The sequence below is a fragment of the Onychomys torridus genome, chromosome 3 (assembly GCF_903995425.1).
Source record: "Onychomys torridus chromosome 3, mOncTor1.1, whole genome shotgun sequence".
Lineage (NCBI taxonomy): Eukaryota > Metazoa > Chordata > Mammalia > Rodentia > Cricetidae > Onychomys > Onychomys torridus.
The window spans coordinates 37980551-38004165 of record NC_050445.1 but is presented as its reverse complement, the minus strand read 5'-3'; the positions used below and the strand labels follow the sequence as shown (position 1 = coordinate 38004165).

Genomic DNA, 23615 nt, shown 5'->3' with positions numbered 1-23615 from the left:
GTTCTAAAGTAAGCTCCCAGCAGAACCTCCAGTGTCGAAGCACATCTGTTTTCCATGGCAATTGTTCTACAATTTTCCTCCTTGGTGGCTTCAGTCCAGCGGAGACCTATGAAAGCCATGGCCCAGGTCCAGACCCCTCTTCCAAGATTACGAGTGTGACATGCTCTGAGACTCGAGTCTCCTGAGCCCTGGAGTGACACAGGACACAGATGAGGGGGACTCAGGTGACTCACTTCAGTGTGGCCTTTCGAAGGATGCTATGTTCTGTGCCCAGGAAAGCTGAGAAGCTGGTGGGGAGTGGAGTGGGGAGGGTGGGAAGCCCTGTTCTTGGCTATGTTCTACTTGGAGTAGAGTGAGCAATGACCTGATTGTTAGTCAAGGGGAGCATCATTGGCAAACACCCTGCTGTCTAAAGCAGGGCTTTGTAGGTAAATTACTTCTAAGCTTAGTGGCTATGATTCTTTGTCACCTGTACTCACATGGGTTTCTATTGCTCTATCTACTTTCCCGTCTTTAAACTTCCCATTACTTCTCTCTCATTGTGTGTACCTTGCATGCATTCATGAGCTCACATGCACACATATACTTCCAGGTGTGCTTGCAGGATTCCTTCTACACAGAGCACAGTTCAGATGAGTTTCTGGTGTCTAGCCTCTCTGTCCCCAGACTTCCCAACCATTAATTCTGCACTCAGTGGAAAAAGATCCCATCATTGTCCCCAAACAACCCAGGCACTTATAGGAAGCTCAAATCCTACAATGCCCACTTCATCCTCAGATTTCCTTAACTTAAGCAAAAATGCTGGCAGTCTAAAATGTGTGTCCAGCCTCCCTCATGGCACGAGTGTGTCTTGGGGGCACTGCTGAGTGCCAGGAAGATGACACCTTTATTTCTGAGACAATATGAAGGGAACCTGAATTCAGTAAAGCCGTGGATGTCCCAGAGTATCACTGCTTAGCTTCTTGAGTGAGACACAAAAGCCTGTGTCACCTTTCTGAATCACCAGGCTCTGAGGCCAAGGCCTGGCATGGCTCTGAAAGGCTGTTTCCCCTTCATGCCTTAGCTAAGGACAGCCAATGGCCTTTCTCATCCCAGCAGTCAGGCTGCTTCTCTCTGGTCTTCAAGCAGAGGGTGGCCAACTATTTCTCTGAAGGGCCAGGCAGTAAATATTTCAGGCTCTACAGGCCATATGGTCTCTGTCACAATTACTCAACTCTGTGCAGTCATGGGAAAACAACTGTAGACAATACAACCAGCAAGCAGAGCCGTGTGCCAATAAAATTTTATTTATAAAAATTCAGGCAACCAGTCAGGTATGGCCTTTGGGTCCCTGGTTTAAAGTTAGCCCCCTAGACTAGGCTTGCCTCTGCCTCAGCTAGCGCAGAGCACTGCTTTATTCTGTCTTCACTAATTTCTCCAGTCCTGGGGCCCCTCCTGGCTGGAGCACTGAGCAGGGGACAGGTGGACAATAAGGTGATGTTAAAGTCATCTGTCGAGTAAGCGACATGGACTGAACCCATTCCTTCCCACCCCAGGTCTTCACTGTGTTCTCCAATGCAGCCCAGAACAGTGGCTTCACAATGATCTCCAGCGGCCTCTCAGAAAGGACAGCCTCTGTGGAGCCTTCTCATCCTGATATGTCCTCCAGGCTTAGAAAAGTGGACATGGTCAGGTGCCTGCAGCTCCATCTCTGAAGGAGGCATTGTACTCCTACACCCTAAGGGTCCTGCAGTCTCTCAGTACCCAGGAGAATCCCCGTAAAGCTAGATGTCCAGGAAGAGCTATGGCTTGCCCTGCCAAACTGCTGAAGTGCTGGACAGGGGTCTGGGCAGTGTCACACGTCATCTTCCATCTTCTGTGTCATGTGGCTTAGTGCTTTTGGGTTGGGCGCTGGGGAAGCAGTGAGGAACAGGGCCCAGGCTCTGCTGGGCTGAGTCTGTTATTTAAGAGGAACAAAGGCAAGCGGGCAGCAGGGCTGGGGAAGGGACGGCTGGGAAGAGGCCTCAGTCTCCCAGGTTATTGGTTTTTCTTGGGCTTTTGAGAGTTGAGGAAGAGAAACTGAGGCCTAGAGGCAAAGGGGAAGTTGGGGGGATGGGTCCTCCTACCTGACAATGCTCCACTCTGGCTCAATACGCACGATGGTAGGGTCCTCAACATACTGAAAGACCAGGTCCTGCCGGATCCTGGCCCTGTCCACCTGCACAGTCACCTTCATGTCCAACACCTCATCTGAGGATGTAGTGTTACAGATAATGTAGGATGGTGAGCGCCTGGAAGGGAAGGCAGAGCATGGGCTCCTAGGTATTAAGCAGTGGTCCAGGGTCAACCCCTTTCTTGGCACATCAGATTTTACAGAAGTAAGGGGTGGGCACTGTCATAGATAGAAGCTCACGAACCAAGGACAAGGGTCAACCTTTTGAAAGGCTCCTCTGAGCCTGCTTTTCAAATCGGTCTGGTCATTGGGCTATCTTTGACCCTAGCCCCTGCTCCAATTTTAGCAAGGATCTAGTTACACAGTCGGGCGAGGTTCCTTCCTCCACATCTCATTCCTGCCTTGCCTGAGATAAGAATCCCCTGAAGTGAGTTTGGCGGCCCCTTGCCACCTCCTCCCTGTGACTCTGAGTCCTGAGCCCTGGCTACACGTGTGGCACTGGGGTTGAGCTCCGCCTCTGTCCTCTTCTGAGTTGCAGTCGCTTTGAGCAAAGTCACCCTCACACCCTCATGAAGTAATGGTTTCTTGGATAGCAGTAATGCGAGACCCCCGGCTGGTCTGACTGAATCTGTCACGGTTCTTGACATACCTACTCTAGGAACACCTATCTCTGGGGACCTGGGCTCAGATCGGTCACATCTCTATCCACAGCATTCCTTGGATGGGCTTCCTGTGACCCCTACTCCAGGTTCCTGGCTAGGTAAGGCTGCAGACCCAGCTAGGCAGAAGGAGGAAGGCCTCTTGCCCTTGTTGGCTCAGCCTTGGCCTTCTGGGATCACCTCTTTAGAGCAGATGGGATGGTCCCAAGCAGCTCCCAGCAGGAGAGGCTCTGCCCCTCAAAGGGGCATCAGCTGCTGGTTCCAAGCTGGATGCTCAGTGGCAATCCCATCCTCTGCGAAGGGTATATCCTGTGGACAGCAGCTTGGCACCTCCCCACCTTCCATGGAAGACAGGGCTAGTGTCTACTGTCTTCCCCCAAAGAGAGTAAGAGCAAGGGCTTTTGGAGGGACTTGCAAAGTCAGCCTGGGAAAGCCAGTTTCTGTTCATCTCTGTGGGAACCCACATGTCCTTCCCAGGAGGTTTACATGTCTAGACCCTCCTCTGGGCCCAGGGGTTACCTGTGGAAGAGGCATGGCTGGCTCCCGAACATCACCACCACATTGCTGCCTGCATTCAAGTTGGTGCCTGTGATGGTAACCTGTGTGCCCCCAGACATGGGTCCCCGACTGGGCTTCAGGTCTGCCAGGGTCAGAGTCTGCATAGAAAAGAAGAGGACTGAGACATGCTGGGAAGGGGGAGGAGGCTGGGACAGGCCTTAGGCAGTGCCCCATGGCCTACTGAAGAGCTGCCATCTAGAATCTACTCATGTGGTCTCGGCAAGCCATTTTGTATTCTTGTGTGAATAGAGCTTTCATCTCTACGTGAATAATAGTGGTCATGAGAGCTGCCGTGTACTGATTTTTTTTTTTTGTGACAGCCTTTATCTCTAGTGATATAGACATATGTATATCTATAATTATCCAGTCAGCAATTTTTAAAAATGGCTATCATTATTTCACAGATGAGACTCAGAGGGGTTAACTAAGTTCTCCGAGGTCACAGGGCTAAAAAGTACTGCAGTTGAGACTCCACAGCCCTGGTCTCCAGCTACTTCTCCAAGAGACAGAGAAGGGAACCTGCCATCCCCAAAGGTCTCTTCGGGGAACCCTCCAGTGGCCAGAGCATGGGACATGTGAAGACTGTGCCCAAGAGAGCTTTGAAGGCCTGTCAAGCCCCTGCCCTGACTGAAGGTGAGGAGCGGGCTGGGTGGGGGCGGGGAGCAGAGCCCCAGACAGTAGGGGATTTGGAGTTTGCAGTTTGTACCTTCATTAGCATTTTAATGGAAAAACTTTCCCTGGTCCCAGGTGAGAAGCCTGTATCTGCATTTAAATGAAGATTTCTCTTTCCCTTCCCCAGCTACTGTTCCTGAAAGAACTGTGCTGATGCTGAACCCACTGGCTTCATAAGGCCATGGGTATTCTCCCTCAGGAGGCTTCCTTTGGGGGCCAGCAAACCCACCCACCTGCCATATACCGAGACCCCAGAGAAGGGCACACTGATGGCATTCACCTGGAGACACTCACTGACCTTGGCTCCACGTTTCCTCAGCTAGGTTTGAAATCCTGGCTTTGTGACTGAAGAGCCAAGGAGAAGGGACTTCTGATATCATGCTGTGTGACTCTGGGCAAGATAGTCAACTTCTCTGGTCACAGAATTGGGGAATTGAGCCCTAAAGTGGTAATCTTCAGGACCCATGACAGTTTTCTTGTTCAATAAACTATAATAATCAGCTATTTCCAAAGGGTGGCTCTGCCCCACTAGCCTCCCCAGAGAAGAAACACCCAGTCTGTCTGCTGGTGTCCGGTACCACAGGGCAATGCGGAAGGTTCAGAGTCGAAACCTGGGAAGGACCAGAGCTTGCCTCATTGCAGTGGTGTTTTTGCAGGGACTGGCTGGAAGGGGTCTGTTCCGGGTGGGAGAGGGTGTTATGGAAACATGTTTTAGACTTGTGAGAAACTATTAATTATTCAACTCATGCTTCATAAATATTTCACGGTGGGTTTGCACGGGAAATCAAAGTCTGAATTATTTGCCAGCTCTTCACTTGGCTCCATGAACGAACAGACTAGAAGGGAGAGGGGAAGGTGCATTCCCAGCATGGAGACCTCCTGGGACAGGGCTGGTGGCGGGCCAGGAGCACTGATCTGGGCTTCGACATTCCTCTGACTAACCTACACATCAGAGCCTGGTTTGATTTGTGGAGAGAAGCTGAAGGGAACCTAAGTTTGTCCCTGAGGCAGGAGAGTGGGGCAGAGAGTAAGGCCTGGGAGGCCTACATGAAAGACTGCAAAATTAGTAAGGGAGAAAAACCTGTTAGCAAAGCCAAAGGCTGGAAACACCACCAACTGGGGGGGGGGGGGGGTGGGACGACCCAAACTTTGGAGCCACTAGTACAGGCACAGAGGCACCAGCATCTGTAGGTGACCTGTGGACCATTGTAATACCAACACCCCCTTCCCCCATCTGTGGAGATCTGAGCCCCTGAGATGCATGAAACTGGATGGTGAATTAAAGGTAACAGAGCAGGTGTGAAAAAGCCCAAATGACCCCCCCCCAAAGCCTATGAAATGAGACTTAAAAGCCACACAGTGGGCTCCAGGCTAAGCTTGTAAACTTTCCCCCTGCCCCAGACAGCTTCCGCCCTTGGGAGCATATCATTTTCTAATAAGCCTGCTTCTGCGGCTATCCACATCTGTCCAATTCTTGGTTCCAGGACATAAGAATCTGGAAGTCACTGTGGATGTTCACTGAACTCTACTAATATCCCCTAATCTTGACACCAGGAAAGGGCTCTCAGCACACCCCAGAGCACTGGAAGTCCCCAGAGGAGCCTGGGGAAAGCTATCCCAGGACCCCACCGGAGAGGGCTCTCAAGGTGGTGCTTAAGAAGTGTCCCCTCCCCACAAGCCACCTAGCTGAGAGGAGAGGAGAACAGTGAGGGCTCTAGACCACTCAGAAGCATGCTTTGAACGTGAGTCTGTCTTTTCTCCTGCCCCTGTGAGACTCATGGGGACCTCTGCTTTTCATTCCCACTGGGAAACACCTGCCCTCCAAGACTCTACCTCTGAGTGTACATGGAGCGGAGGAAGAGACTGGGGTCCCCAACATCCTTCCTCCCTGAATTTCTGCCCTAGAGGATGTGTGGCACCAGGCCATTTCATTAGAAGGACCCTTCAGCTAGGAAAGTGGCATAGTCATCAAGCAAGGGACCAGGGTGCTTGCCTTACTGTAGCAGCTACTTAGGTTGTTTCTCATGGCCTCTTGGCTCCTACTGCCCTCCCCTCCCCCTCCTCTCCCCTCTCTCCACTCCTGTGTTTGGGTGTGAGTCCATGGGTCAGTTTTATGCTAGGGAAAACACCTGCCAGGCAAGTTCCACATGGAAATCAGAGGCCAAGTTGACACACACTGCCTTTGCATTGCTTCTTCCACGAAACTTTGCCTAAATAAGCCCAGATTCAAGAACACCTTGCCCCATGGTAGACACAATCCTGCAGGCACACCTGGGTTTTCCCAAGTGAGGAAAAAACATGCCAGCTGATAAAGGGTTGTCAGTAGAAGACAAAGGAAGAAGAGCCAGGAGGGAAGGATGGAGGAAGGAGTAAAGGAGGAAGACTTCCTAACGTCAGCCACACAGGCTCTTTGGAAGATCTAAAATGGAAAAATGGAAGGCTCAAGGCCAGGAGATTTCACCCCCTTCCCCAAAGCTGTGAGCTGGGCAGGTTTCTGTAGGCCTGGAAGGTTTAGGAGGAAACTTGAGTAACTTGAGTGGTTGGGGTGAGGCCTGGGCTAGGTTACGGTAAGGAGACTGGGGAATGGAGGGATGGGAGCTGGGGGCCAGTGTGTGACTAGGGGGAATAGAGGGGGCCCACAGGTGGGACTGGGTACAGGACAGGTGAAAAGGGGGCTAAGAAGGCCGCGGGATGGCACTGGGTGGGTGGGCAGGAAAAGATGGCTCTTCATGATGGAATAAGGTGTAAGTGGAAGTGGGGGTAGGGCTCACGTAGGAGTAGTGAAAATGGCAGTACATGAGATGGAGACTATATGACTTCATCACACTATGAGAGACATACAAATATCATTCTCATTTTACAAATGAAGAAACTGAGGCACAGGAAAGTTAGTCAGCTTGTCTGAGTTCTCCCCATTGGAAAGTGGCTGAGTCTAGGCACCATTCCCAGGAGTTACGCTGCTGCTTGGCCACACTGGAGCCACTGGGACCCAAGGGCCAAAATTTGAATCTGGGTCTTTGAGGCACCAAGGCTATGCTCCTACTCTGTGGGGTTCCCATGAACATAGGTGGTGGGTGGAGGCCCTGCTTTGCATTGATGGCCATAAGATTTGCTCCAATCTGTACCTAGGCAGGCCTTTGGCATCCAGGACTCACCATGAAATAATAGAGCTGTGAGGAGCGGGCCATGAACTCGGGTCGACACACAGCCACACAGATCTCCACGAAGCCTGCATGCTGGCTGGGCTTGGCCTCTCCCATCTCACACACGATCCTATAGGAGCAAAGGAAAGATCTCATGAGCCACAGGACCATGGTCTAGGCCCACAGTGAGGCCAGAGAGGTAAGCTGACCTGCATGAGCTCAACAAGTGATCCAGAACTCGGATCTGACCTTAGGTCCTCAAGTCTCTTCTTGTGAGCTCCGGCTCCCAGCATCTGGGCTGCCTCAGTGATGTGTATCTCCTCCCAGCTGTTCCAAGTTCTATGCCAGGAGAGGAGATGCTTCCATGTGTAAATGAAGGAGGGTTTGGTACAGTTACTAGTGCAGAAGGATGTGTATGTGTGTGTGTGTGTGTGTGTGTGTGTGTGTGTGTGTGTGTGTGTGTTCTCCATCTCACAAATGAAGAAACTGAGACACAGAAAAGTGAGGCAACTTACCCACATATTTATATGTTTAACGTCATGGAATCAAATCTATGGAATCAACCAACCATAGGCCAAAAATATTGCAAAGCAGATTTTTATCTGTATTAATTATGTGCAGGCTCCCCTTTTTCTTTTTAAAAATTATGTTTTATTTTTATTTTCTATGCATGAGTATATGTCTGCATGTCTGTCTGTGTACCACATGCATGCCTGGCTCCCATGGAGGTGAGAAAAAGGCATGAGATATCCTGGAACTGGAGTTATAGATGGTTTTAAGCTACCAGGTCAGTGCTGGGAACCAATTTGGGTCCTCTGCAAGAGCAGCCAGTGATCCTGACCACTGTGCCATCTCTCTGGTACCCAGACTTATTTTTTCTTATTATTCTCTGGACAAAACAATAGGATGTCTATTCATCTAACATTTCTGTTGACTTAGGTAAAAGTAATGGGGAGAGGATTTAAAGTATGGAATAGGATGCTCACAGGTTGTCTGCAAGGACTATACTATTTTACAGAAGTCAACTGAGCAGCATAGATTTGGGTATCTTTAGAACATCTTAGAACCAATTCCCCATTGGATACTGAGAAGATATCATTTACGCACAAGCACACTAATACTTAAACCTGTGCACATATTCTATATACGTGTACACAAACATGAATATTATAGACACACATTATTTATGATTATGTGCAAGTTTATGTGTTTGTATATATAAACACATATTTTAAAAGATAAATGTAAATATAGCATAAGCACATTTCTAAATACCAGTTTGTACTTAGCAACATTTCATGTGCTTTCGAGTCTCCACATACATCTGCTTTATTCTTTCTAAGTTTTGTAATATTTTATATATATATATATATATATATATATATATATATATATATATATATATATATGTTTAAACAACCATTTTTGTAATGATCTTCCTGTTGATGGCCATATAAATATTCTGATCTTTCTCCTGCTTCAAAAAACAAACAAAACAGCCAAAAAGGCAACATGCACACACCTAAACATCATGGGTTTATTAGAATAGACTTCTCAGGAAGGAATGTACTGGCAAAATAGTTTATTTTCTTAGCATTGATAGGGCACGATAATGTTCCCCCAAAGCTGTACCAATTTGTATTTGTATTAATTAATGGTCCACTACTTTAGCTACGACTAGATATTCACAAGGCTTTGAAAGTTTTTCCAGTCTACTACAGAAAAGATCTTGCTTAAGTCCAGTGATTGTTACAGAGGATACATATGTTCATGTGTCTTTTCGTTCCTTATTGTTTTTTACACTGCCTTCCTTTAACTCCTCTGTTAAAGACCTCTCTCTATTGTGCTGAACAATTGTCCTTGGGTGAAGCCTTCTTAGCTAGGCATATTAACTTTCATTTGTTGTAAATATTGCAATTCTTTTCTTCCTGGTTGTCAATTGTTGTCTGTCCTTCAACTTGGTTTTCAGTGTATTCTGCACACTAGCATTCAAAAGCATCTGTTGTGGCTAAATGTACCGATCTTTTCCTTTTTTCTTTCTACATTTTGAGTCCCATGGAGTGTGTTTGGCTATTTGGTTTTGGTGCAGTTTTATCTTTTGTAGTGCTGGGGATCAAACCAGGGCCTGGTACATGTCACATGAGCACCCTGTCACCAAGCCACATCCCCAGCACTGTAGTTCTATGTCTTATGTTTCTTAAACAGAAGTGCTGAGGAAAGGTCTTGTTCGTTCTCAATCTCTCTCTCCCCCCACACCACCGTGTGTGTGTGTGTGTGTGTGTGTGTGTGTGTGTGTGTGTGTGTGTGTGTTTCTGAACAGACAGCATAATAAACTCATGTTTGGTGTGAGGAAAAGACAGATGGACTCTGGCTTTTCTTTCACAAAATTAATTAGAGGCCGTATTCCTCTTGGTCCCCTGTGTATGTGCATGTATGATACCTTGACTCTGTGCCTGTCTGTAATTCTGAGGTGCTGGATGAATTACGATACCTTGACTTACAAGATTCCAGCTTTATAATGGTATGAAAGTGACATATAAGTCTGTCCACTCTTGTCTACAATTTTGTACTTTGGATTTTTATCTTTTCTTGAGCTGGCCACATTTTCTATGATATTCTCTGTGATGCTGGCCAGTGCCAGAAAGCATCAGGTCCCCATGAACCAGGGACCAACGGAAGAAACAATGTTGGTCGCTGGTTAAGAATCTATAACACAGTTTCATATCATGTTGTTTCAACTTAAGAAGGGTTTATCTAGACACAGTACCAAGGGCTGGAAATGCATCTCAGTGATAGAACACTTGTCTACCATACACAGGGGTCTGGATTCAGTCCCCATCATGTCCAAAAGAGATAAGGTTGAGGAACATCTGTACAATAACTTTTTGAACTGATGAATTCCCTACATTTAGATATAAAATTGTTTCTGAGTTGTTTCTATTAGAAACAAAGCTGAGATAAGCATTGTCAAATATGAATTTTTGCAAGTCTGGTTGTTTAGAGAATTTCTAGAAGCCTGTTAGCTAGACTTAAAGACTGTGTGTGGGGAGTGGGGGAGGTGGAGTGTGATATTGGGGATTCAACCTGTAGTCAAGTGTTTTATCTCAGCTTCCTTTTTCTTTTTCTTTCTTGGTTTTCAGACAGTCTCACTAAGCTTCATAGGCTAACCTTAAACTCACTTTAGACCAGGCAGGACTTGAGCATGAGACTCTCAAGTAGCTGGAGTTACAGGCCTGTCCTTAAAGTGGCAGCTAAACCTTTTTTTTTTTTTTTTCTGTTTTTCTTTTTGATTCTTTTCAGAGAGAGAGGGAGAAAGCACACTGTATGATTGTATGCATATGATATATGTGTGTGATGCATGCAAATGAGTGTTTGGGTGGATATGCAAGGCCAGAGCAGGGCAATGAGGGTTTCACGCTGTTACCCTCACCATATTGCCTTGACAGGGTCCATCACTGAACCAGAAGCTAACCCTTTCAGCTAGGTGAGCTCCCAGGAATGGTCTATCTCTGTCCCTCAGTGCTGGTGTTACAGGCACATGCAGCCATGTGGAGCTTCCAGCTAAGACTTTTTAAATCCATGCGTCCAAATGTGTTCCTGAAAATTTGTCCCAGGTTTCCTCCTACCACAGGGAAATGAGACAGTTGCATTAGTGTTTCTTTTTCTTTGTCTTTCTTTTTTTTTTTTTTTTTGAGCTGAGGATCGAACCCAGGGCTTTGTGCTTGCTAGGCAAACGCTCTACCACTGAGCTAAATCCCCCAAGCCACTTATTTTTATTTTCATTTTTTTATTTTTTTACTATGTGTTTTAATTTTACACATCAGCCATGGTTTCCCCTGTCTTCGCCTCTCCCGCCCGCACCCCCACCTTCCGCCCAGCCCCTCCCCTCCATTCCCATCTCCTCCAGGACCAAGACACCCCTGGGGATTCATTTAAACCTGGTGGATTCAGTACAGGCAGGTCCAGTCCCCTCCTCCCAGACTGAGCAAAGTGTCCCTGTGTAAGCCCAAGGTTCCAAACAGCCAGCTCATGTACTAAGGACAGGCCCAGGTCCCACAGACTGGGTGCCTCCAAACAGATCAAGCTATTCAATTGTCTCACTTATCTAGAGAGCCTGATCCAGCTAGGGGCTCCACAGCCTTTGGTTCATAATTCATGTGCTTCCATTCGATTGGCTATTTGTCACTGTGCTTTTTGAAATCTTGGATTCAACCATTCATCTCTTGCAGACCTTCCTCTTTCTCGACAGTTGGACACCTGGAGCTCCACCTGGGGCCTGGCTGAGGATCTCTGCATCCACTTCCATCAGTTATTGGATGAGAGTTCCAGCACGACTGTTAGGGTGTTTGGCCATCTGATCACCAGACTAGGTCAGATCAGGCTTTCTGTCGACCATTGCCAGCAGTCTACAGAGGATGTATCATTGTGGATTTCTGGGGACTTCTTGAGCATCTGCCTATTCCTGTATTTTCATTTTTTAAAAATCAAGATAGTAGCCCAGGCTAGCCTCAAACTCACTACACAGTTGAGGATGACTGATCATGAACTTCTGACCTTCCTGTCTTTATCCATCTAATCCTGGGATTACATCTGGTTTATGTAGTGCTGGGGATTGAACTCGGGGCTTCCTGTGAGCTAGACAAGCACTCTACCCACTGAGCTCAGTCTCTGGCCTCTGGAGCATTAACTTTTTTAAAAAATGTTCTCTGTTGCAGTCATTTACATTTCATTTTTCATAGGAGTTTTTGGTTCTTTGTGCATCTCGTGAATTATGCATTCATGCTCTTTGCTCATTTTGTGATAACTGCCTTTTATTTATAAAGCCTCTTTATCGGTTAAGAAAAAGGTATCCATTAACGGTGATGGGTATAACCATATCCCCAGCTTTTCGTTCACTTTTTAATTTTTCTTGCAGTGATTTCTGATGTATAAGTTTTTGAGTTTTATATACTCAAACCCCTAATCTTTTCTTTATGTTTTACTTTTCAACTCATGCTTGAGACATCTTCCCCTTCATGAAATCAAATCAATTTGCACCTGCATTTTCTTCTAATCTTTCAGTTTCATTTTTATACCCCTAACTCTTTAATCTACATGGAATTTATTTGGGCGTATAATGCGAACTAAGGATCTGATATTATTATTCTCCTGGCATTTCCCAGCACCGTTTACTGAAGGATCTTGCCTTTCCTTGTTGATTTGAACTGTCACCTTCATCACACACTAAATTCCTGCATGTCGGGATTCTTGCCCTGAGCATTCTATATCACGCCATGGATCTAACTGATACTGCAGCACTTTAATCATCTGGCTTTATAATAACACTGTTGAGGCTTGGTCCGTGGTTGGGGGATGTTAAGCTTCCCCACATCATGCTGTATCAGCAGCAGTTAGCTTTGCTTTGATTTCAGGAAACTGTAGGAGCCCCCAGATAGATGTTTGGGTCACTAAGTGATGGTAGATGAGGGGGATGACTCCAAGTCACAGTGGAATCTTCTGCATTCTACCCACTATAAGCACCCTGGGGATGCCCTGATGGGAGTCAGGAAGAACGGCACATGCAGTATCTCTGTGGTTCTCAATCATTCAGTCCAGCAAGCAGAAGGGCAGGACACTGCCAGGCCTAAGGGATGGCCTGCCAGCAGCCCACATCTAATGCTCATAGGACAATTGATAAGGTTACAGTCTGGGTGAGACAGGATAGAATACAGATTTCACTGTGCTGGCAAACATTCCATAGTTGTGTTTGCTGGGCTGGAAAGTAGTGTTTACTTATTTACAAGACAATGTGCGGCTCACTGGCTCTCCTCCACTAAGTGGGTTAAGGGTCAAGGTCATCTGCTGAATGACCCTTTTGCACATGGTTTGCAAAGAGAAAAATTAGCCAAAGAGCCCATAGGCCTGAGAATAGTATGAGATTTCATTTTCAGCCTCCACGGAGGATAGCCCAAGGCTAGCTTACCTGTGGGGAAGCTCATGGGGAGTTAGAGACAATAGAGGGAATTGAATTCACACTCCCTGGCAGACTTTAATTTTGCTCTTTCTCACCTCTTCCTCTCCTACCCCAAGTAGTCAGCAGCCATGGTCCTCCTCCCTGCCCCATTTTCCCATCCTTGTCTCTGGCTCCCTAGTACGGCATCTCAGTAGTACAGAAGGCAGAAAGCTGAGGGTGACCCTGTAGACACCCTAAAATGTTAGTTGCATTCTACCCCCCTCCCCAACTTGGCTCTGAGTTTACCGTTAATCAGTCAGTTCTTAGTCTGCAAGTCCCAAATTGGAAACATTTGAGCTTTGATATGGCACCACCAATAGAAAGAAAATTTTATACCAGGAAACTTTATTTGGTGATTACTTAAAATACTGTATAAAGTCATCTTTGGCCTTGTGTATAAGATGTATATAATACACAAATGAATTTTGTGTTAGATTGAGGGCCCTTCCCCAGGATATCTCACTATGTGTATGCAAACATTCTAAAGTCTGAAGAATAAAAAAAATTCCCAATCCACAATACTTCTGGTCCCAAGAAGAGTGGAAAAGGGACATCTCAAGCCTGTGCTGCCATGTCTCTCCGCCCCCTCTAGCTGCCTCCATGTCTCAGGTGGCTCTCACTTACTGTTCGGCAGGGATGTAGCCGTCCACCAATGGGCTGCATTCCACACCAGCCACCTTGACATGTGAAGCGATGTCCCGGAACTCCAGACCCAGGTTCTCCCCTCGGATGGTGACCTTGGTGCCCCCTTCCCGAGGGCCTGTCACTGGAATGATCTGCAGAGAGGAATAGAGGTGATCGATCCTTCAGGCCTCAAGAAGCATCACCACCTACTTGCTGAAGAGGCCAGAGTGGGCGTGGCCCTTTATGCTTCTGGGCACAGTTCCTTAAGCAGGTCCAGGAGGTGTGTGGCTATCAATGGGTGGTATCCTTGGTCAAAGAGGTCTGTGTTCTCTGTGGCCCTGAGGGCCATGTTCAGAGCCCCTGGTCTATCTTCCCATCTCATAGAGGAAGAGAATATGACTGCAGTGTTACCACATACTCCAGAGAAAATCAGGATAGAGTTGTGGCATACAATACAACCCTCTTAACCACCCAGAACCACCTGTATCTAGGACCATCCCACCTACTTCCAACATCAAATGTCCAGTCTCCATAGTAACAGGTTGTTTCTCTTCCCTGAAAGGCCAAGGCACTTACCATGCTACTTTATTGACAGTTACTCTTCAGGTTGAGTTCCTCATTCTTCCACCCAGCCCCTTTCTTGACCTTAAGTCTTCAAGAGCAAGATGTGCCTCCAGGTCCCCCTGCCTGCTGTTCTTGTCAATGGTAGCATGCTGTTGCAGGCAAGCCAACCCACTAATCTCTCTTCAGAGCATCTGGCATACCATGTTCCTTTCTTGTTGACTTGGCTTGTCATGAACAAGGTTTCAATTTAGATATTACCCTGGTACACTGGTCCAAGGGACTGTCCTTCCCTCCAGAGATGTCACTGTAGATGTTAGAGCTCATAATTAGAATGTAGGGACTTGTCCACCAGGACCTGGCTTGCTTTGAGGTAGGGGCTGTGGACGGTGAATGTTATCTAATTGTTACTTCCCACAGTAAAACTGTTCCTGGTTCTCAGAGCACCTGTACCTGAAGTGATGTCTATGGTGATATTTTAATTGTACTGAAATGTGATTTTATTTGTATGTTAATAAAGTTGCCTTGGGGTCAGAACAAGCCAGAGCAGAAGCTGGGCGGTGGTGGTGCACGCCTTTAATCCCAGCACTTGGGAGGCAGAGCTAGGTGGATCTCTGTGTATTCAAGGATGTAACCAGCATGGAGACACATGCCTTTAATCTCAATACCAACCATAGATAACCTGGAGGTCTGTACAGACAGGCAGTGATGAGGAGGTCATGTGGTTGGGTTTACAACCAATGAGAAGGCAGAACAGAAAGTCTATATAAAAGACAGGACACAGGAAATAGGCCTCTTGCGGAGAGGAAAGACAGCAGCAGCAGTGAAGGGTAAGGTTTTCAGCTCTCAGCTATTGCTCTGACCTCTTGGCTATTATCTCTGTATTTGACTCTGTGTTTCTTATTTAATAAGACGGTTACATCTACAGACATCCCTGAGGGAGAATCTGAACGGCAAAGGTCTCTAGTTCTTCCCTGAATGTTCCACTACCCTGTTCTCTTAGGGTTACATATGGAGCCCTGTCCTGGATGGCTGGTAAAGTTGGAGGAACCAAGGGCTGCCCTAGTGGCAGCTTTTCTGGAGGGAGACGGTTCACTAACCAAAGACTAGCAACTTCCTTCCTATTACATATCCCTTTGTAGACACACATGTTTGTGAATAAGCATGCTTGTGGCGTAAGAATTTATATGAGCACATTCCCATCATGGTAGAAAACAGCTGCACCTGGAGAAATGGGCCCATTTCTGCTGTGTGAGGTGTGCAGATGTGTGGAAGGCAGGCAGCGAGTGCTCAGGTTCTCCCCCAATGCTCGCCCAGATGGTGGGTCCCCAGTGCACTTGGTGGGGGAGGGGGCACTACATGAAGTTCCAGCCCTGGCTTGTCATACTGTAAGAGGGGTTTTATCTTTGGACCAGTCCATGGTCCCCTGGAGGGCTGATGCCAGGTTGGAGTCAGTAAACAGCCCCTACCCTAGGGAGATTTGTTAAATTTGTCACTTCTTTCAGTGATTTTCCTGGATTCAAGCCAAGAGAAAGCAAATCCAGCTGATAGGTTTCAACATACTGTGAGTCACCATGTGCCACAGCCCTGGGGATGGCTTAGTTGTTAACAGCATGAGGGTAGTGGTTTCACAGAAGTGCAGGACTGTGGAAGGACTGGGAAGGAGAGCTAGGGATATGGGAAAGTGGGCCAGAGGACATTTACCTGCCCCGCCCCCCCAGTCCTTCATCCTGGAAGTCCCCACAGAGAACAGAGTGAAGTGGGGGCTCAGAGGAAGTCTCAGTTTTGATATTACCATCACCAAGAATGCTGAAGGTGAAGGGTCTCGGGTGAGGGATGCATTTTGACGGCCACCCTCATAATAGCCAACACTGTTTCTGCTCAGACCCATCCCAGTGGCGAAGTCTGTAAGGAGTGAATGTCCTGTCACTGTATGAAGGAGAACATAAATCCAGGACTTGGGGGATTTGGGAGGCAACACTGTTTTCTCTGTACTCTGGTTGTTGTAGCTGACACTACTCTCTACCAGGGAGAGGAAGAGAAGAACCCTGGCCTTCACAGGTGGAGGGCCTAACTGTGCCCTTCCCTCCAGGTCATAGGCTGAGGTCCTAACTAATCTCATGACTCACTTTTCTTGTTGCTATGACCAAATACCCGAGAGAAGCAACTTAAGGGGGAAAGTGGTTTATTTTGGCTCATGGTTATGGGGGTTAGATCTATTGCAGGGGTCTTGGTCCTTGGTGGCAGGAGCATGGTATTACCCATGAAGCAGAGAATTCAAAAGGAAGTTGTGCTCTAATGCTTATCTTCCAGGGACCCATGTCCCCCAGCTTGGTTCCACCTCCTAAAAGGTCTACAATCTCCTAAAACATAACTACCACCTGGGGACCAAGTGTCCAAACACATGAGCCTGTGAAAGACATTTCATATTCAAACCACGATATTCCAGTACCTCAAATGTGACTTTAGGTAGTGATAAGTCTTTACAGAGACCATTAAGCATAAAGGAGGCCATTAGTATGGGTTTTAACCCAGTGTGAGCATGGTACTATAAAAATAACAGCCAGGACACCTGGAGACATATAGAGGGAGACATAGGAGAACACAGTTGACATCTAACCAGTTCCTCCTTTGGAAGCAACCAATCCTGCCAACACCTTGATCTTGGATGCCTACCTCCACTGAAAGCTAGATGGTTTATGATGCTTGGTTACAAAACCTCAGGAGCCCAATGTAACAGGGCTTCCATGCTGACTAACCAGGGCTGTGAAGGGAATGTGAAGACTCCAGAGCACGTCACACATACATAGTCTAGGACCATGGTCATCATTGTTCAATATGGAATACGGGGAACATTAGCAAAACTGGGTGTGTCCTCCTGATTGACAGATGCAGATACAGCTATTCACTTTCTTCTCTTTCCCCTCTTCCCCATATACCTCATTACCATAATCAGCATCCTCCATAACAGAGAGGTACTGAGGACCTACTGTGTGCTAAGCCCTGTTCCTGAGGTGATGGGAGGATTGTATTAGATGTGATCCTAATGTTGGAGAATAGTCAAAAGGAGACATGCATTTCTCTTCCTATTTAAGAAGAGAGCAAGGATCTCAAGGCTGGTGGAAGAATACCTTAGGTGGATGCCCGTGTCAGAAGTATGGAATGGGGACAGGTGATAGAACTGCCCATATAAACCCCAGGGGCAGCAGTTCTCTTGTTAGGCACCCTTGGTAATGGTTTTAATGGTGATGAAAAAGATGGAGGAGGCTGATGAGCTTCCCAAGAGTGCTACAGAAGCTGAGGAAGTACCATGGCTGACAGTATGCCTCCAAGCCAATCCCTGAACTCTGCTGTGGGACAGCAGGTACTTACACTCACTGCATAGGTGAGGCAGGCTGATACAGTTCTGCATAGACCCGGCTGTGTCCCCACAGCTGAGTACTTTGCTCTGCTCTGCTCCTTCCTATTCTACACAGTTAAACTCCTGAACTGCATCCAGATCTGTTTCCAATTCTACAGCTTAGATCGTATTGGGGCAAATTCTGAGGTCTCTCTGCTGTGGCTTCTCGCTGCTCACCAGAGCTGGGCTCTTGGTCCCTGGACTCAGTACAGCCATCATGACTGGCCAACTTCTAGTGAGGCCGCTGTTGATGAAGCTTCACAGCCTCATAATTGAGGTGTCTGGACACAGAGGGAGGGGGCAATAAGACTCCAACAGGGCAGTGGAGCCCCTTTCTGTCCCTTGGGTGAGGGAAAGGTCTCTGAACCAAGCCTAAGCTTCCACAGAATCTATGAAGGAAAATGAGGATATGCCTGGCCAGTTAGAGAACCCAAGTCTACCCAGTGATTATAGGGGATGACCAAAGCCAGGCATTGTCTTGAGAGCAGGCTATAGAATGGTTTGGCAGCCTGGAATGAGCTACAGGCTAGGCAGTGGCTCACCTCTGTGATCCGAGGGTTGGTGCACTTGCTGTTGGCGCCTGACAGTTCCAGCCACCGGCTCTCATGGGCAGGACAGTGCTGGCGCAGGGTGCACTGGCCTGGGCTCTGACACCAGCCACACTCAAAATCTGGATCAGCCTTGAGGCACAGTCCACAGCTCTCACGCATGGCCCCACACTTGTAGAGGTAAACTGTAAAAGACAAGGACAAGAGGCACTTTGGGATGGGGAGAGGCTGAGCATGGCTACAGGGAAACTGTCCCAGTCCTGGGAGCCACCACAGTGCAGAGACCAGGGTCAAGAAATGACAGGGAAAAGTGGATGGAGAGGAGCTAGGCTGTGAAGGAAAGACTCAAAGCCCAAGGGAGATTGACGGGGGCTGGGAGGTAGGGAGGAGGTGACCTCCCAAGAACCAGTATTGCCCTTCTCTCCCTTACCACACTCCCACTCCTTCCTGCCTTCCCTACCAGCCTTAGCCTCTTCACACCTTTATTCTGAGCTGGGTTGTCAATGTTGAAGTGTCCATTCCACACGACTGTCAACTCCACTGGCAGGTTGTTGATCTCCATCCCTTCATAGGAATACTGCAGCCAGATTGAGGGGGTGAGGAAAGAGCAAAAGACTGTTACAAAGATCTCTATGAAGACCTGAGTGCTTACTTAGCCTGGGGCCCCATAGAGCACACAGGATTAAGGACTAGCCAAGACTGTGCATGTGTGTGTGTGTGTGTGTGTACTCTTGAATACACATATGCATGGGTATGGTCAGATGGAGGAGCACAGGGGCTAGATGAAGCAGAGAGTGGGGCTAGGCCTCAAGAGAACAAGAGAACGCCTCTGCACCAACACTACCTGTGTGGCAGTCTACCGCACAGCAACATATCTGTGCAACAGTACATGTGTGGGGGCCAGTTCAAGAAACAGACCACAATAGTCAACGCAGAGACTCATCACTGGTCAACGTGCTGAAAATAAGTGACTGTGAACGCTTTGCCACAAGTGGAGCATAGTTATCAACTCCCATGTCCAGGGGAAACCCACCCAGGCCAGGGGATATAAGAGGAGGCAGAAAGAATAGAGGGGCCAAAGGATGGGGATGAGTGCTGTGAGATGATGCTGTGTTCTGGACAAGGTGTGGCTTGTCACTCATGAACCCACAGCAGCTTGGTTACCTGCACAAGACAGGCACAAAGAAAAGTCAGCCCAACTAGAGCACAGCTGGGTGAGGAACTCACACGGCCTCACCAACAGAGCAATTGGCAGTTAATGGCTGGTGGCAAATATTGTTCTTTGGGGTATGGCTACTGGTAAGTTGTCCACACTCTAGCCAATAGCCCTACACCCTTGTAAATATGGATAGCACTAAAGGAGCTTGGTGGGTTGTTGAAGAAAAAAAAAAGAAGAGGAGGAGGAAGAGATGTTTTGGAAAGTGGATATGTGGGGCAAATTACAGGGAGAGTTGGAGCGGGAAACCCGGGGCAGGAGTGATATGATATTTCATTGTATACATGGATGGAATTCTCAAAAGAAAAAAAGAAACAAATTGGATGAGCTGCTCATCACAGTCAAGGGTCTCAAAGAGGAGCACAAGGAAAAGCTGTGTTCTGCCCTGAATTCCCAGGGAACTCTGGTCACTAGGCCCTGCTAGGCTGCACCTATACAGGGAACTAACCCTCTATTCCAGAAAGCATTCAGTGTAGGTCATCTCTTTTTGCAAGGGCCTGGAATGGGACTACTGGCCACCAGGCAGAGGGAGTGGGTAGCAAGGATTAAGAATGAAGAGGTGATGCTCTGAGGAGACAACTGGCTAAGGAGAAGAGAGATCCCAGAGAAGCTTTAGGTAAGGGTGGGAAATCCTGCCTCTGCCCCCCACCTTTCCCACTGCTGCCAAGACAAGCCTGGGAGTATAAGTAAGATTTCAAATGCATTCACAGCCCCAGTTTCCTGCCATACTGCTGCTCTGCTATACTGAAATAATGGAGGATACCCCTGCACAGGGTTCATCATTCAGATCTTCTGCCCTCTCTCCTCAGGACCTGCTATTCTGAGCAAGGGTGGGTCGGTGGTGAATGGAGGGAAGAGGATGCTGACTTAGAGATGTTGGATACAGCAAGAAGGCTCCATGTGTGGCAGCAGGCATCCATGCCCTGCTTCTGACTGCAGTTACTGGTCAGTGAAGAGAGAAGCAGTGAGCAGAGAGAACTCAGCTTGCTATGGACAGCAGTGCTAATCAGTACCTGGTGCTTTTCTTATTATACTGGCAGACTTGCCTGTCACAGGGGGTGGGATGGAAGAATGGAATTGTGACAGGTTTTCTGTACAGGAGGGGCTGAGGACTGGCATTTTGTTGAAAAGATTCATCCACTGGACATGGTTAGAAGTTCAACTTGCAAATTCGATGGGCTCTTTTCAGCCCAGAGCCAAGGTTTGGAGGGTCTGAACTGTTGTGGGTGTGGGTGGATATCAAGGGACATGGTGGAAACTGTCCCTTCTCCAAACTGACTGCAGTACTTCCAGCGAGCAGGAGGGTAAAGAGCCACAGATAGTGAACATGCTCGCCTGGAGAGAACCTTGGGGGCTGGAATCCAAGCCTCTATCACTGGGCAAGAATAGATCCATTGATAGTTGTAGAAGCTTCTAAAGTCCAAGGAGTTACCCCAAGCCTCTGAGTTACATAATAAACCACATTGTGGTTATGCTGGGGGTTCTAGATAATATAATGAGCAGCCTGTGTGATCAGGCTTCTTCAGGCTTTATCCTAACATTCAAATATTTTAACACCCTTCTTCCTAACAGCATAAACCCAGCCCAGCCAGAAACACTGGACATTTTCCCCAGTAGGGAGATGCTCCCAGCACACTGTTTACCCTCTCACTCAGCAGATCTGTGACTGACGCCTGCTAGGTATAGAGAAGAAAGCAAAGGTTCCTCGCTCTGCAGAAATGACAGTAGAGGCTTTGGTTCAGTACAACTGTGTCCCCCAAATCTGAGAAATAGACTTAAGAGCCCCAATAGATGCCTGAAACCTCAGATAGCATCTAACTCTATGCTGTTTTTATTTTGCACATGCATACCAATGATGTAGGCATAATTTAGGTACAATATCAGATTAACAATAAAAAGCATGCTGGAGAGACAGCTCAGCAGGTAAGAGCACTGGCTGCTCTTCCAGAGGTCCTGAGTTCAGTTCTCATCAACCACATGGTGACGACTCACAGCCATCTATCATGGGATCCAATGCCCTCCTCTTGCATGCAGGTCTACATGCAGAGCACTCATACGTAAAAATACAAATAGTAGTTTTTAAATGTTTTAAAAAGTAGAACAATTACAATACACTGTAAAATTATGTTCATATTTCCATCTTTCCTCCTCTCTAACAAACTGGTAACTTTGTATCAGCCAACTTGATAACCAAGAGCTTACACAGTGGCCTATGCCTTTAACCCAACAAGAAGTAGGAAGATCTCTGTGAACTTGAGGCCAGTCTGGTCTACAGAGTGGGTTTCAAGCCATCCAAGGCTACATGGTGAGACCTTGTCTCAATAAACTAAAAATGAAAAACAGCATGATAACCAAGTTGTCTTTTAATTAACCAACAGTCAGATAGCATGTATGGGTTGATTATACTGGACAATGACATGGCTCATTTCTGCTATGAATTAAAAAAGAGGGGGAGGGAGTCCCATGGGAAAAATGTTTCTGGGATTTTCCATCTAATAATTTTTTATTGTGGTTGACCATGGGTTACTATGAAAAGTAAAATTATAGTTGAGAGAAGGCAACTTAATCACTTCCCAGGGACCGAGCTATGTCTTAGTCAGGTTGGGTGTTGTTTAACAGTTTCCTCTGAGATTGAAACACTGCATTCTGCAGAGAAGCTGTTAAAGCAGGGAGGTAATCAACTCAAAACAGCATTAGGAAGTCCCTGAAACTAGATTCGTTGGGCCCCTCCTCCCCGAGTAAGCAATAAAACTGTAAAGATTCTCTGACCAGCCAAGCTGCAAAGACTCCAAGATGGGAGCAGCTTCATGGAAGAAGCAGAGACCAACAGACCTGACTGGAAGAGGTTTAGACCAACCTCATGCACCTGGAGAAGACACTCTCCAACCTGTTGAGCTAACTTCAGGCTGTGCAGTGTGTTCCAGGTTCCCAGATTTTGTGAGCTGTTACCCATGCTGGAGTGAGCTTTGGTGATTCAGCTATCTTTGAGTCATTTCTGCTCCTGGGAGTAACCCTTCACCTGTATTCCTGTGAGTAAAACCCAATAAAACACATTGGTTCACCAAATTGGACTTTGGTGGTATCCATATGTTGGCTATGTCATGGGTTCCCTCTCTGGGTAAGGTGACATGCATGTTGCTATCTCCCCAGGAAAAGTTTTGTCATACAATATTGGGTCACCCCAACTTATTTTACTCCAGCCTCTGGGAGTGGACATTAGAAGGAGGAGTGAGGTGCAAAACCCAGGGCCCTCCCCCAGAAGTGGCTACTTCCATTGTCTGGAGAGGGGGAACGTTTTGAAAGAGATTTTCTGTGGTTCTGGTGTTGACCAAAAGTAAAGAATCCTGCCAGAAGTAGGGAGTCAGGGGCTGCCCCGAAGAGGGAGGAGTATGTAGGAGAAGGCACCCTCCCTTATGTGAGAGAAAGCACTGGGGCTCTTGCTGGTCTCCTCCTTGTTCTGTCGTCTTCTCCCTCCTTCAGGCCTACAGACCCCAGAGAGTGAGATGGCAAAGGGTGGGTCACCTGGTTCACCCAAGGCTGAGCACCAACTGCACACCTAGCAGCACCGGACATCCACAGACTTGGACTTTGGAAGGGTGCTGGTGTGACTAAGTCAAGCTCGAAGCCCAGTTTCTATTCCTCCAGCCTCCTCTAGCTAGGACCCAATGTGGGAACAGCAGCTGTTGACTGGAATGGAGTTAACTCATGTCAGTGAAATCTTCAGGCCCCTCTCAGGATGGTTCTGGAATGGCCCAGGAAGGAAGGCAAGGACTTCTTACTGTGTATGCATGTGCTTGTCTGTGTGTGCAAACATGATTACATGTATGTATGTGTGTGTGTCTGTCTGTTTGTCTCTCTCTGGTTTACACACACATGGTCGGGGGGGGCACATGAACATGAGTAAGTGACTAAGTTTTGGGTCCCTCATTTGGAAAGTGGAAATTAAGAGTCAGCCCATACCCTTGATGATTAATATGGCCTGACGATAATACATACAGAACTCTGAGCACAGCGTCTGTCACCTGCTCTGAGCCCCCACAGAGTGCTGTGTGTTTTAATCTGTGTGTATACACCTGGGGATGCTCTGTGA

The 23615-nt window shown here is 47.4% G+C and overlaps 1 protein-coding gene across 4 annotated transcripts in view; it reads right to left on the bottom strand.

Moving 5' to 3' along the window:
• Positions 1 to 23615, bottom strand: part of Plxna4 (plexin A4) — a 461538-nt gene that overhangs the window by 54926 nt on the left and 382997 nt on the right. For all 4 annotated transcript variants that reach the window (XM_036180450.1, XM_036180449.1, XM_036180451.1 and 1 more), the window contains 6 exons: positions 18790 to 18886; positions 18304 to 18494; positions 13801 to 13952; positions 7197 to 7314; positions 3331 to 3467; positions 2106 to 2270 (listed from right to left, as the gene is read on the bottom strand). In XM_036180450.1, the coding sequence (XP_036036343.1) occupies positions 2106 to 2270; positions 3331 to 3467; positions 7197 to 7314; positions 13801 to 13952; positions 18304 to 18494; positions 18790 to 18886 (860 nt within the window). The remainder of the gene's footprint in view (positions 1 to 2105; positions 2271 to 3330; positions 3468 to 7196; positions 7315 to 13800; positions 13953 to 18303; positions 18495 to 18789; positions 18887 to 23615) is intronic.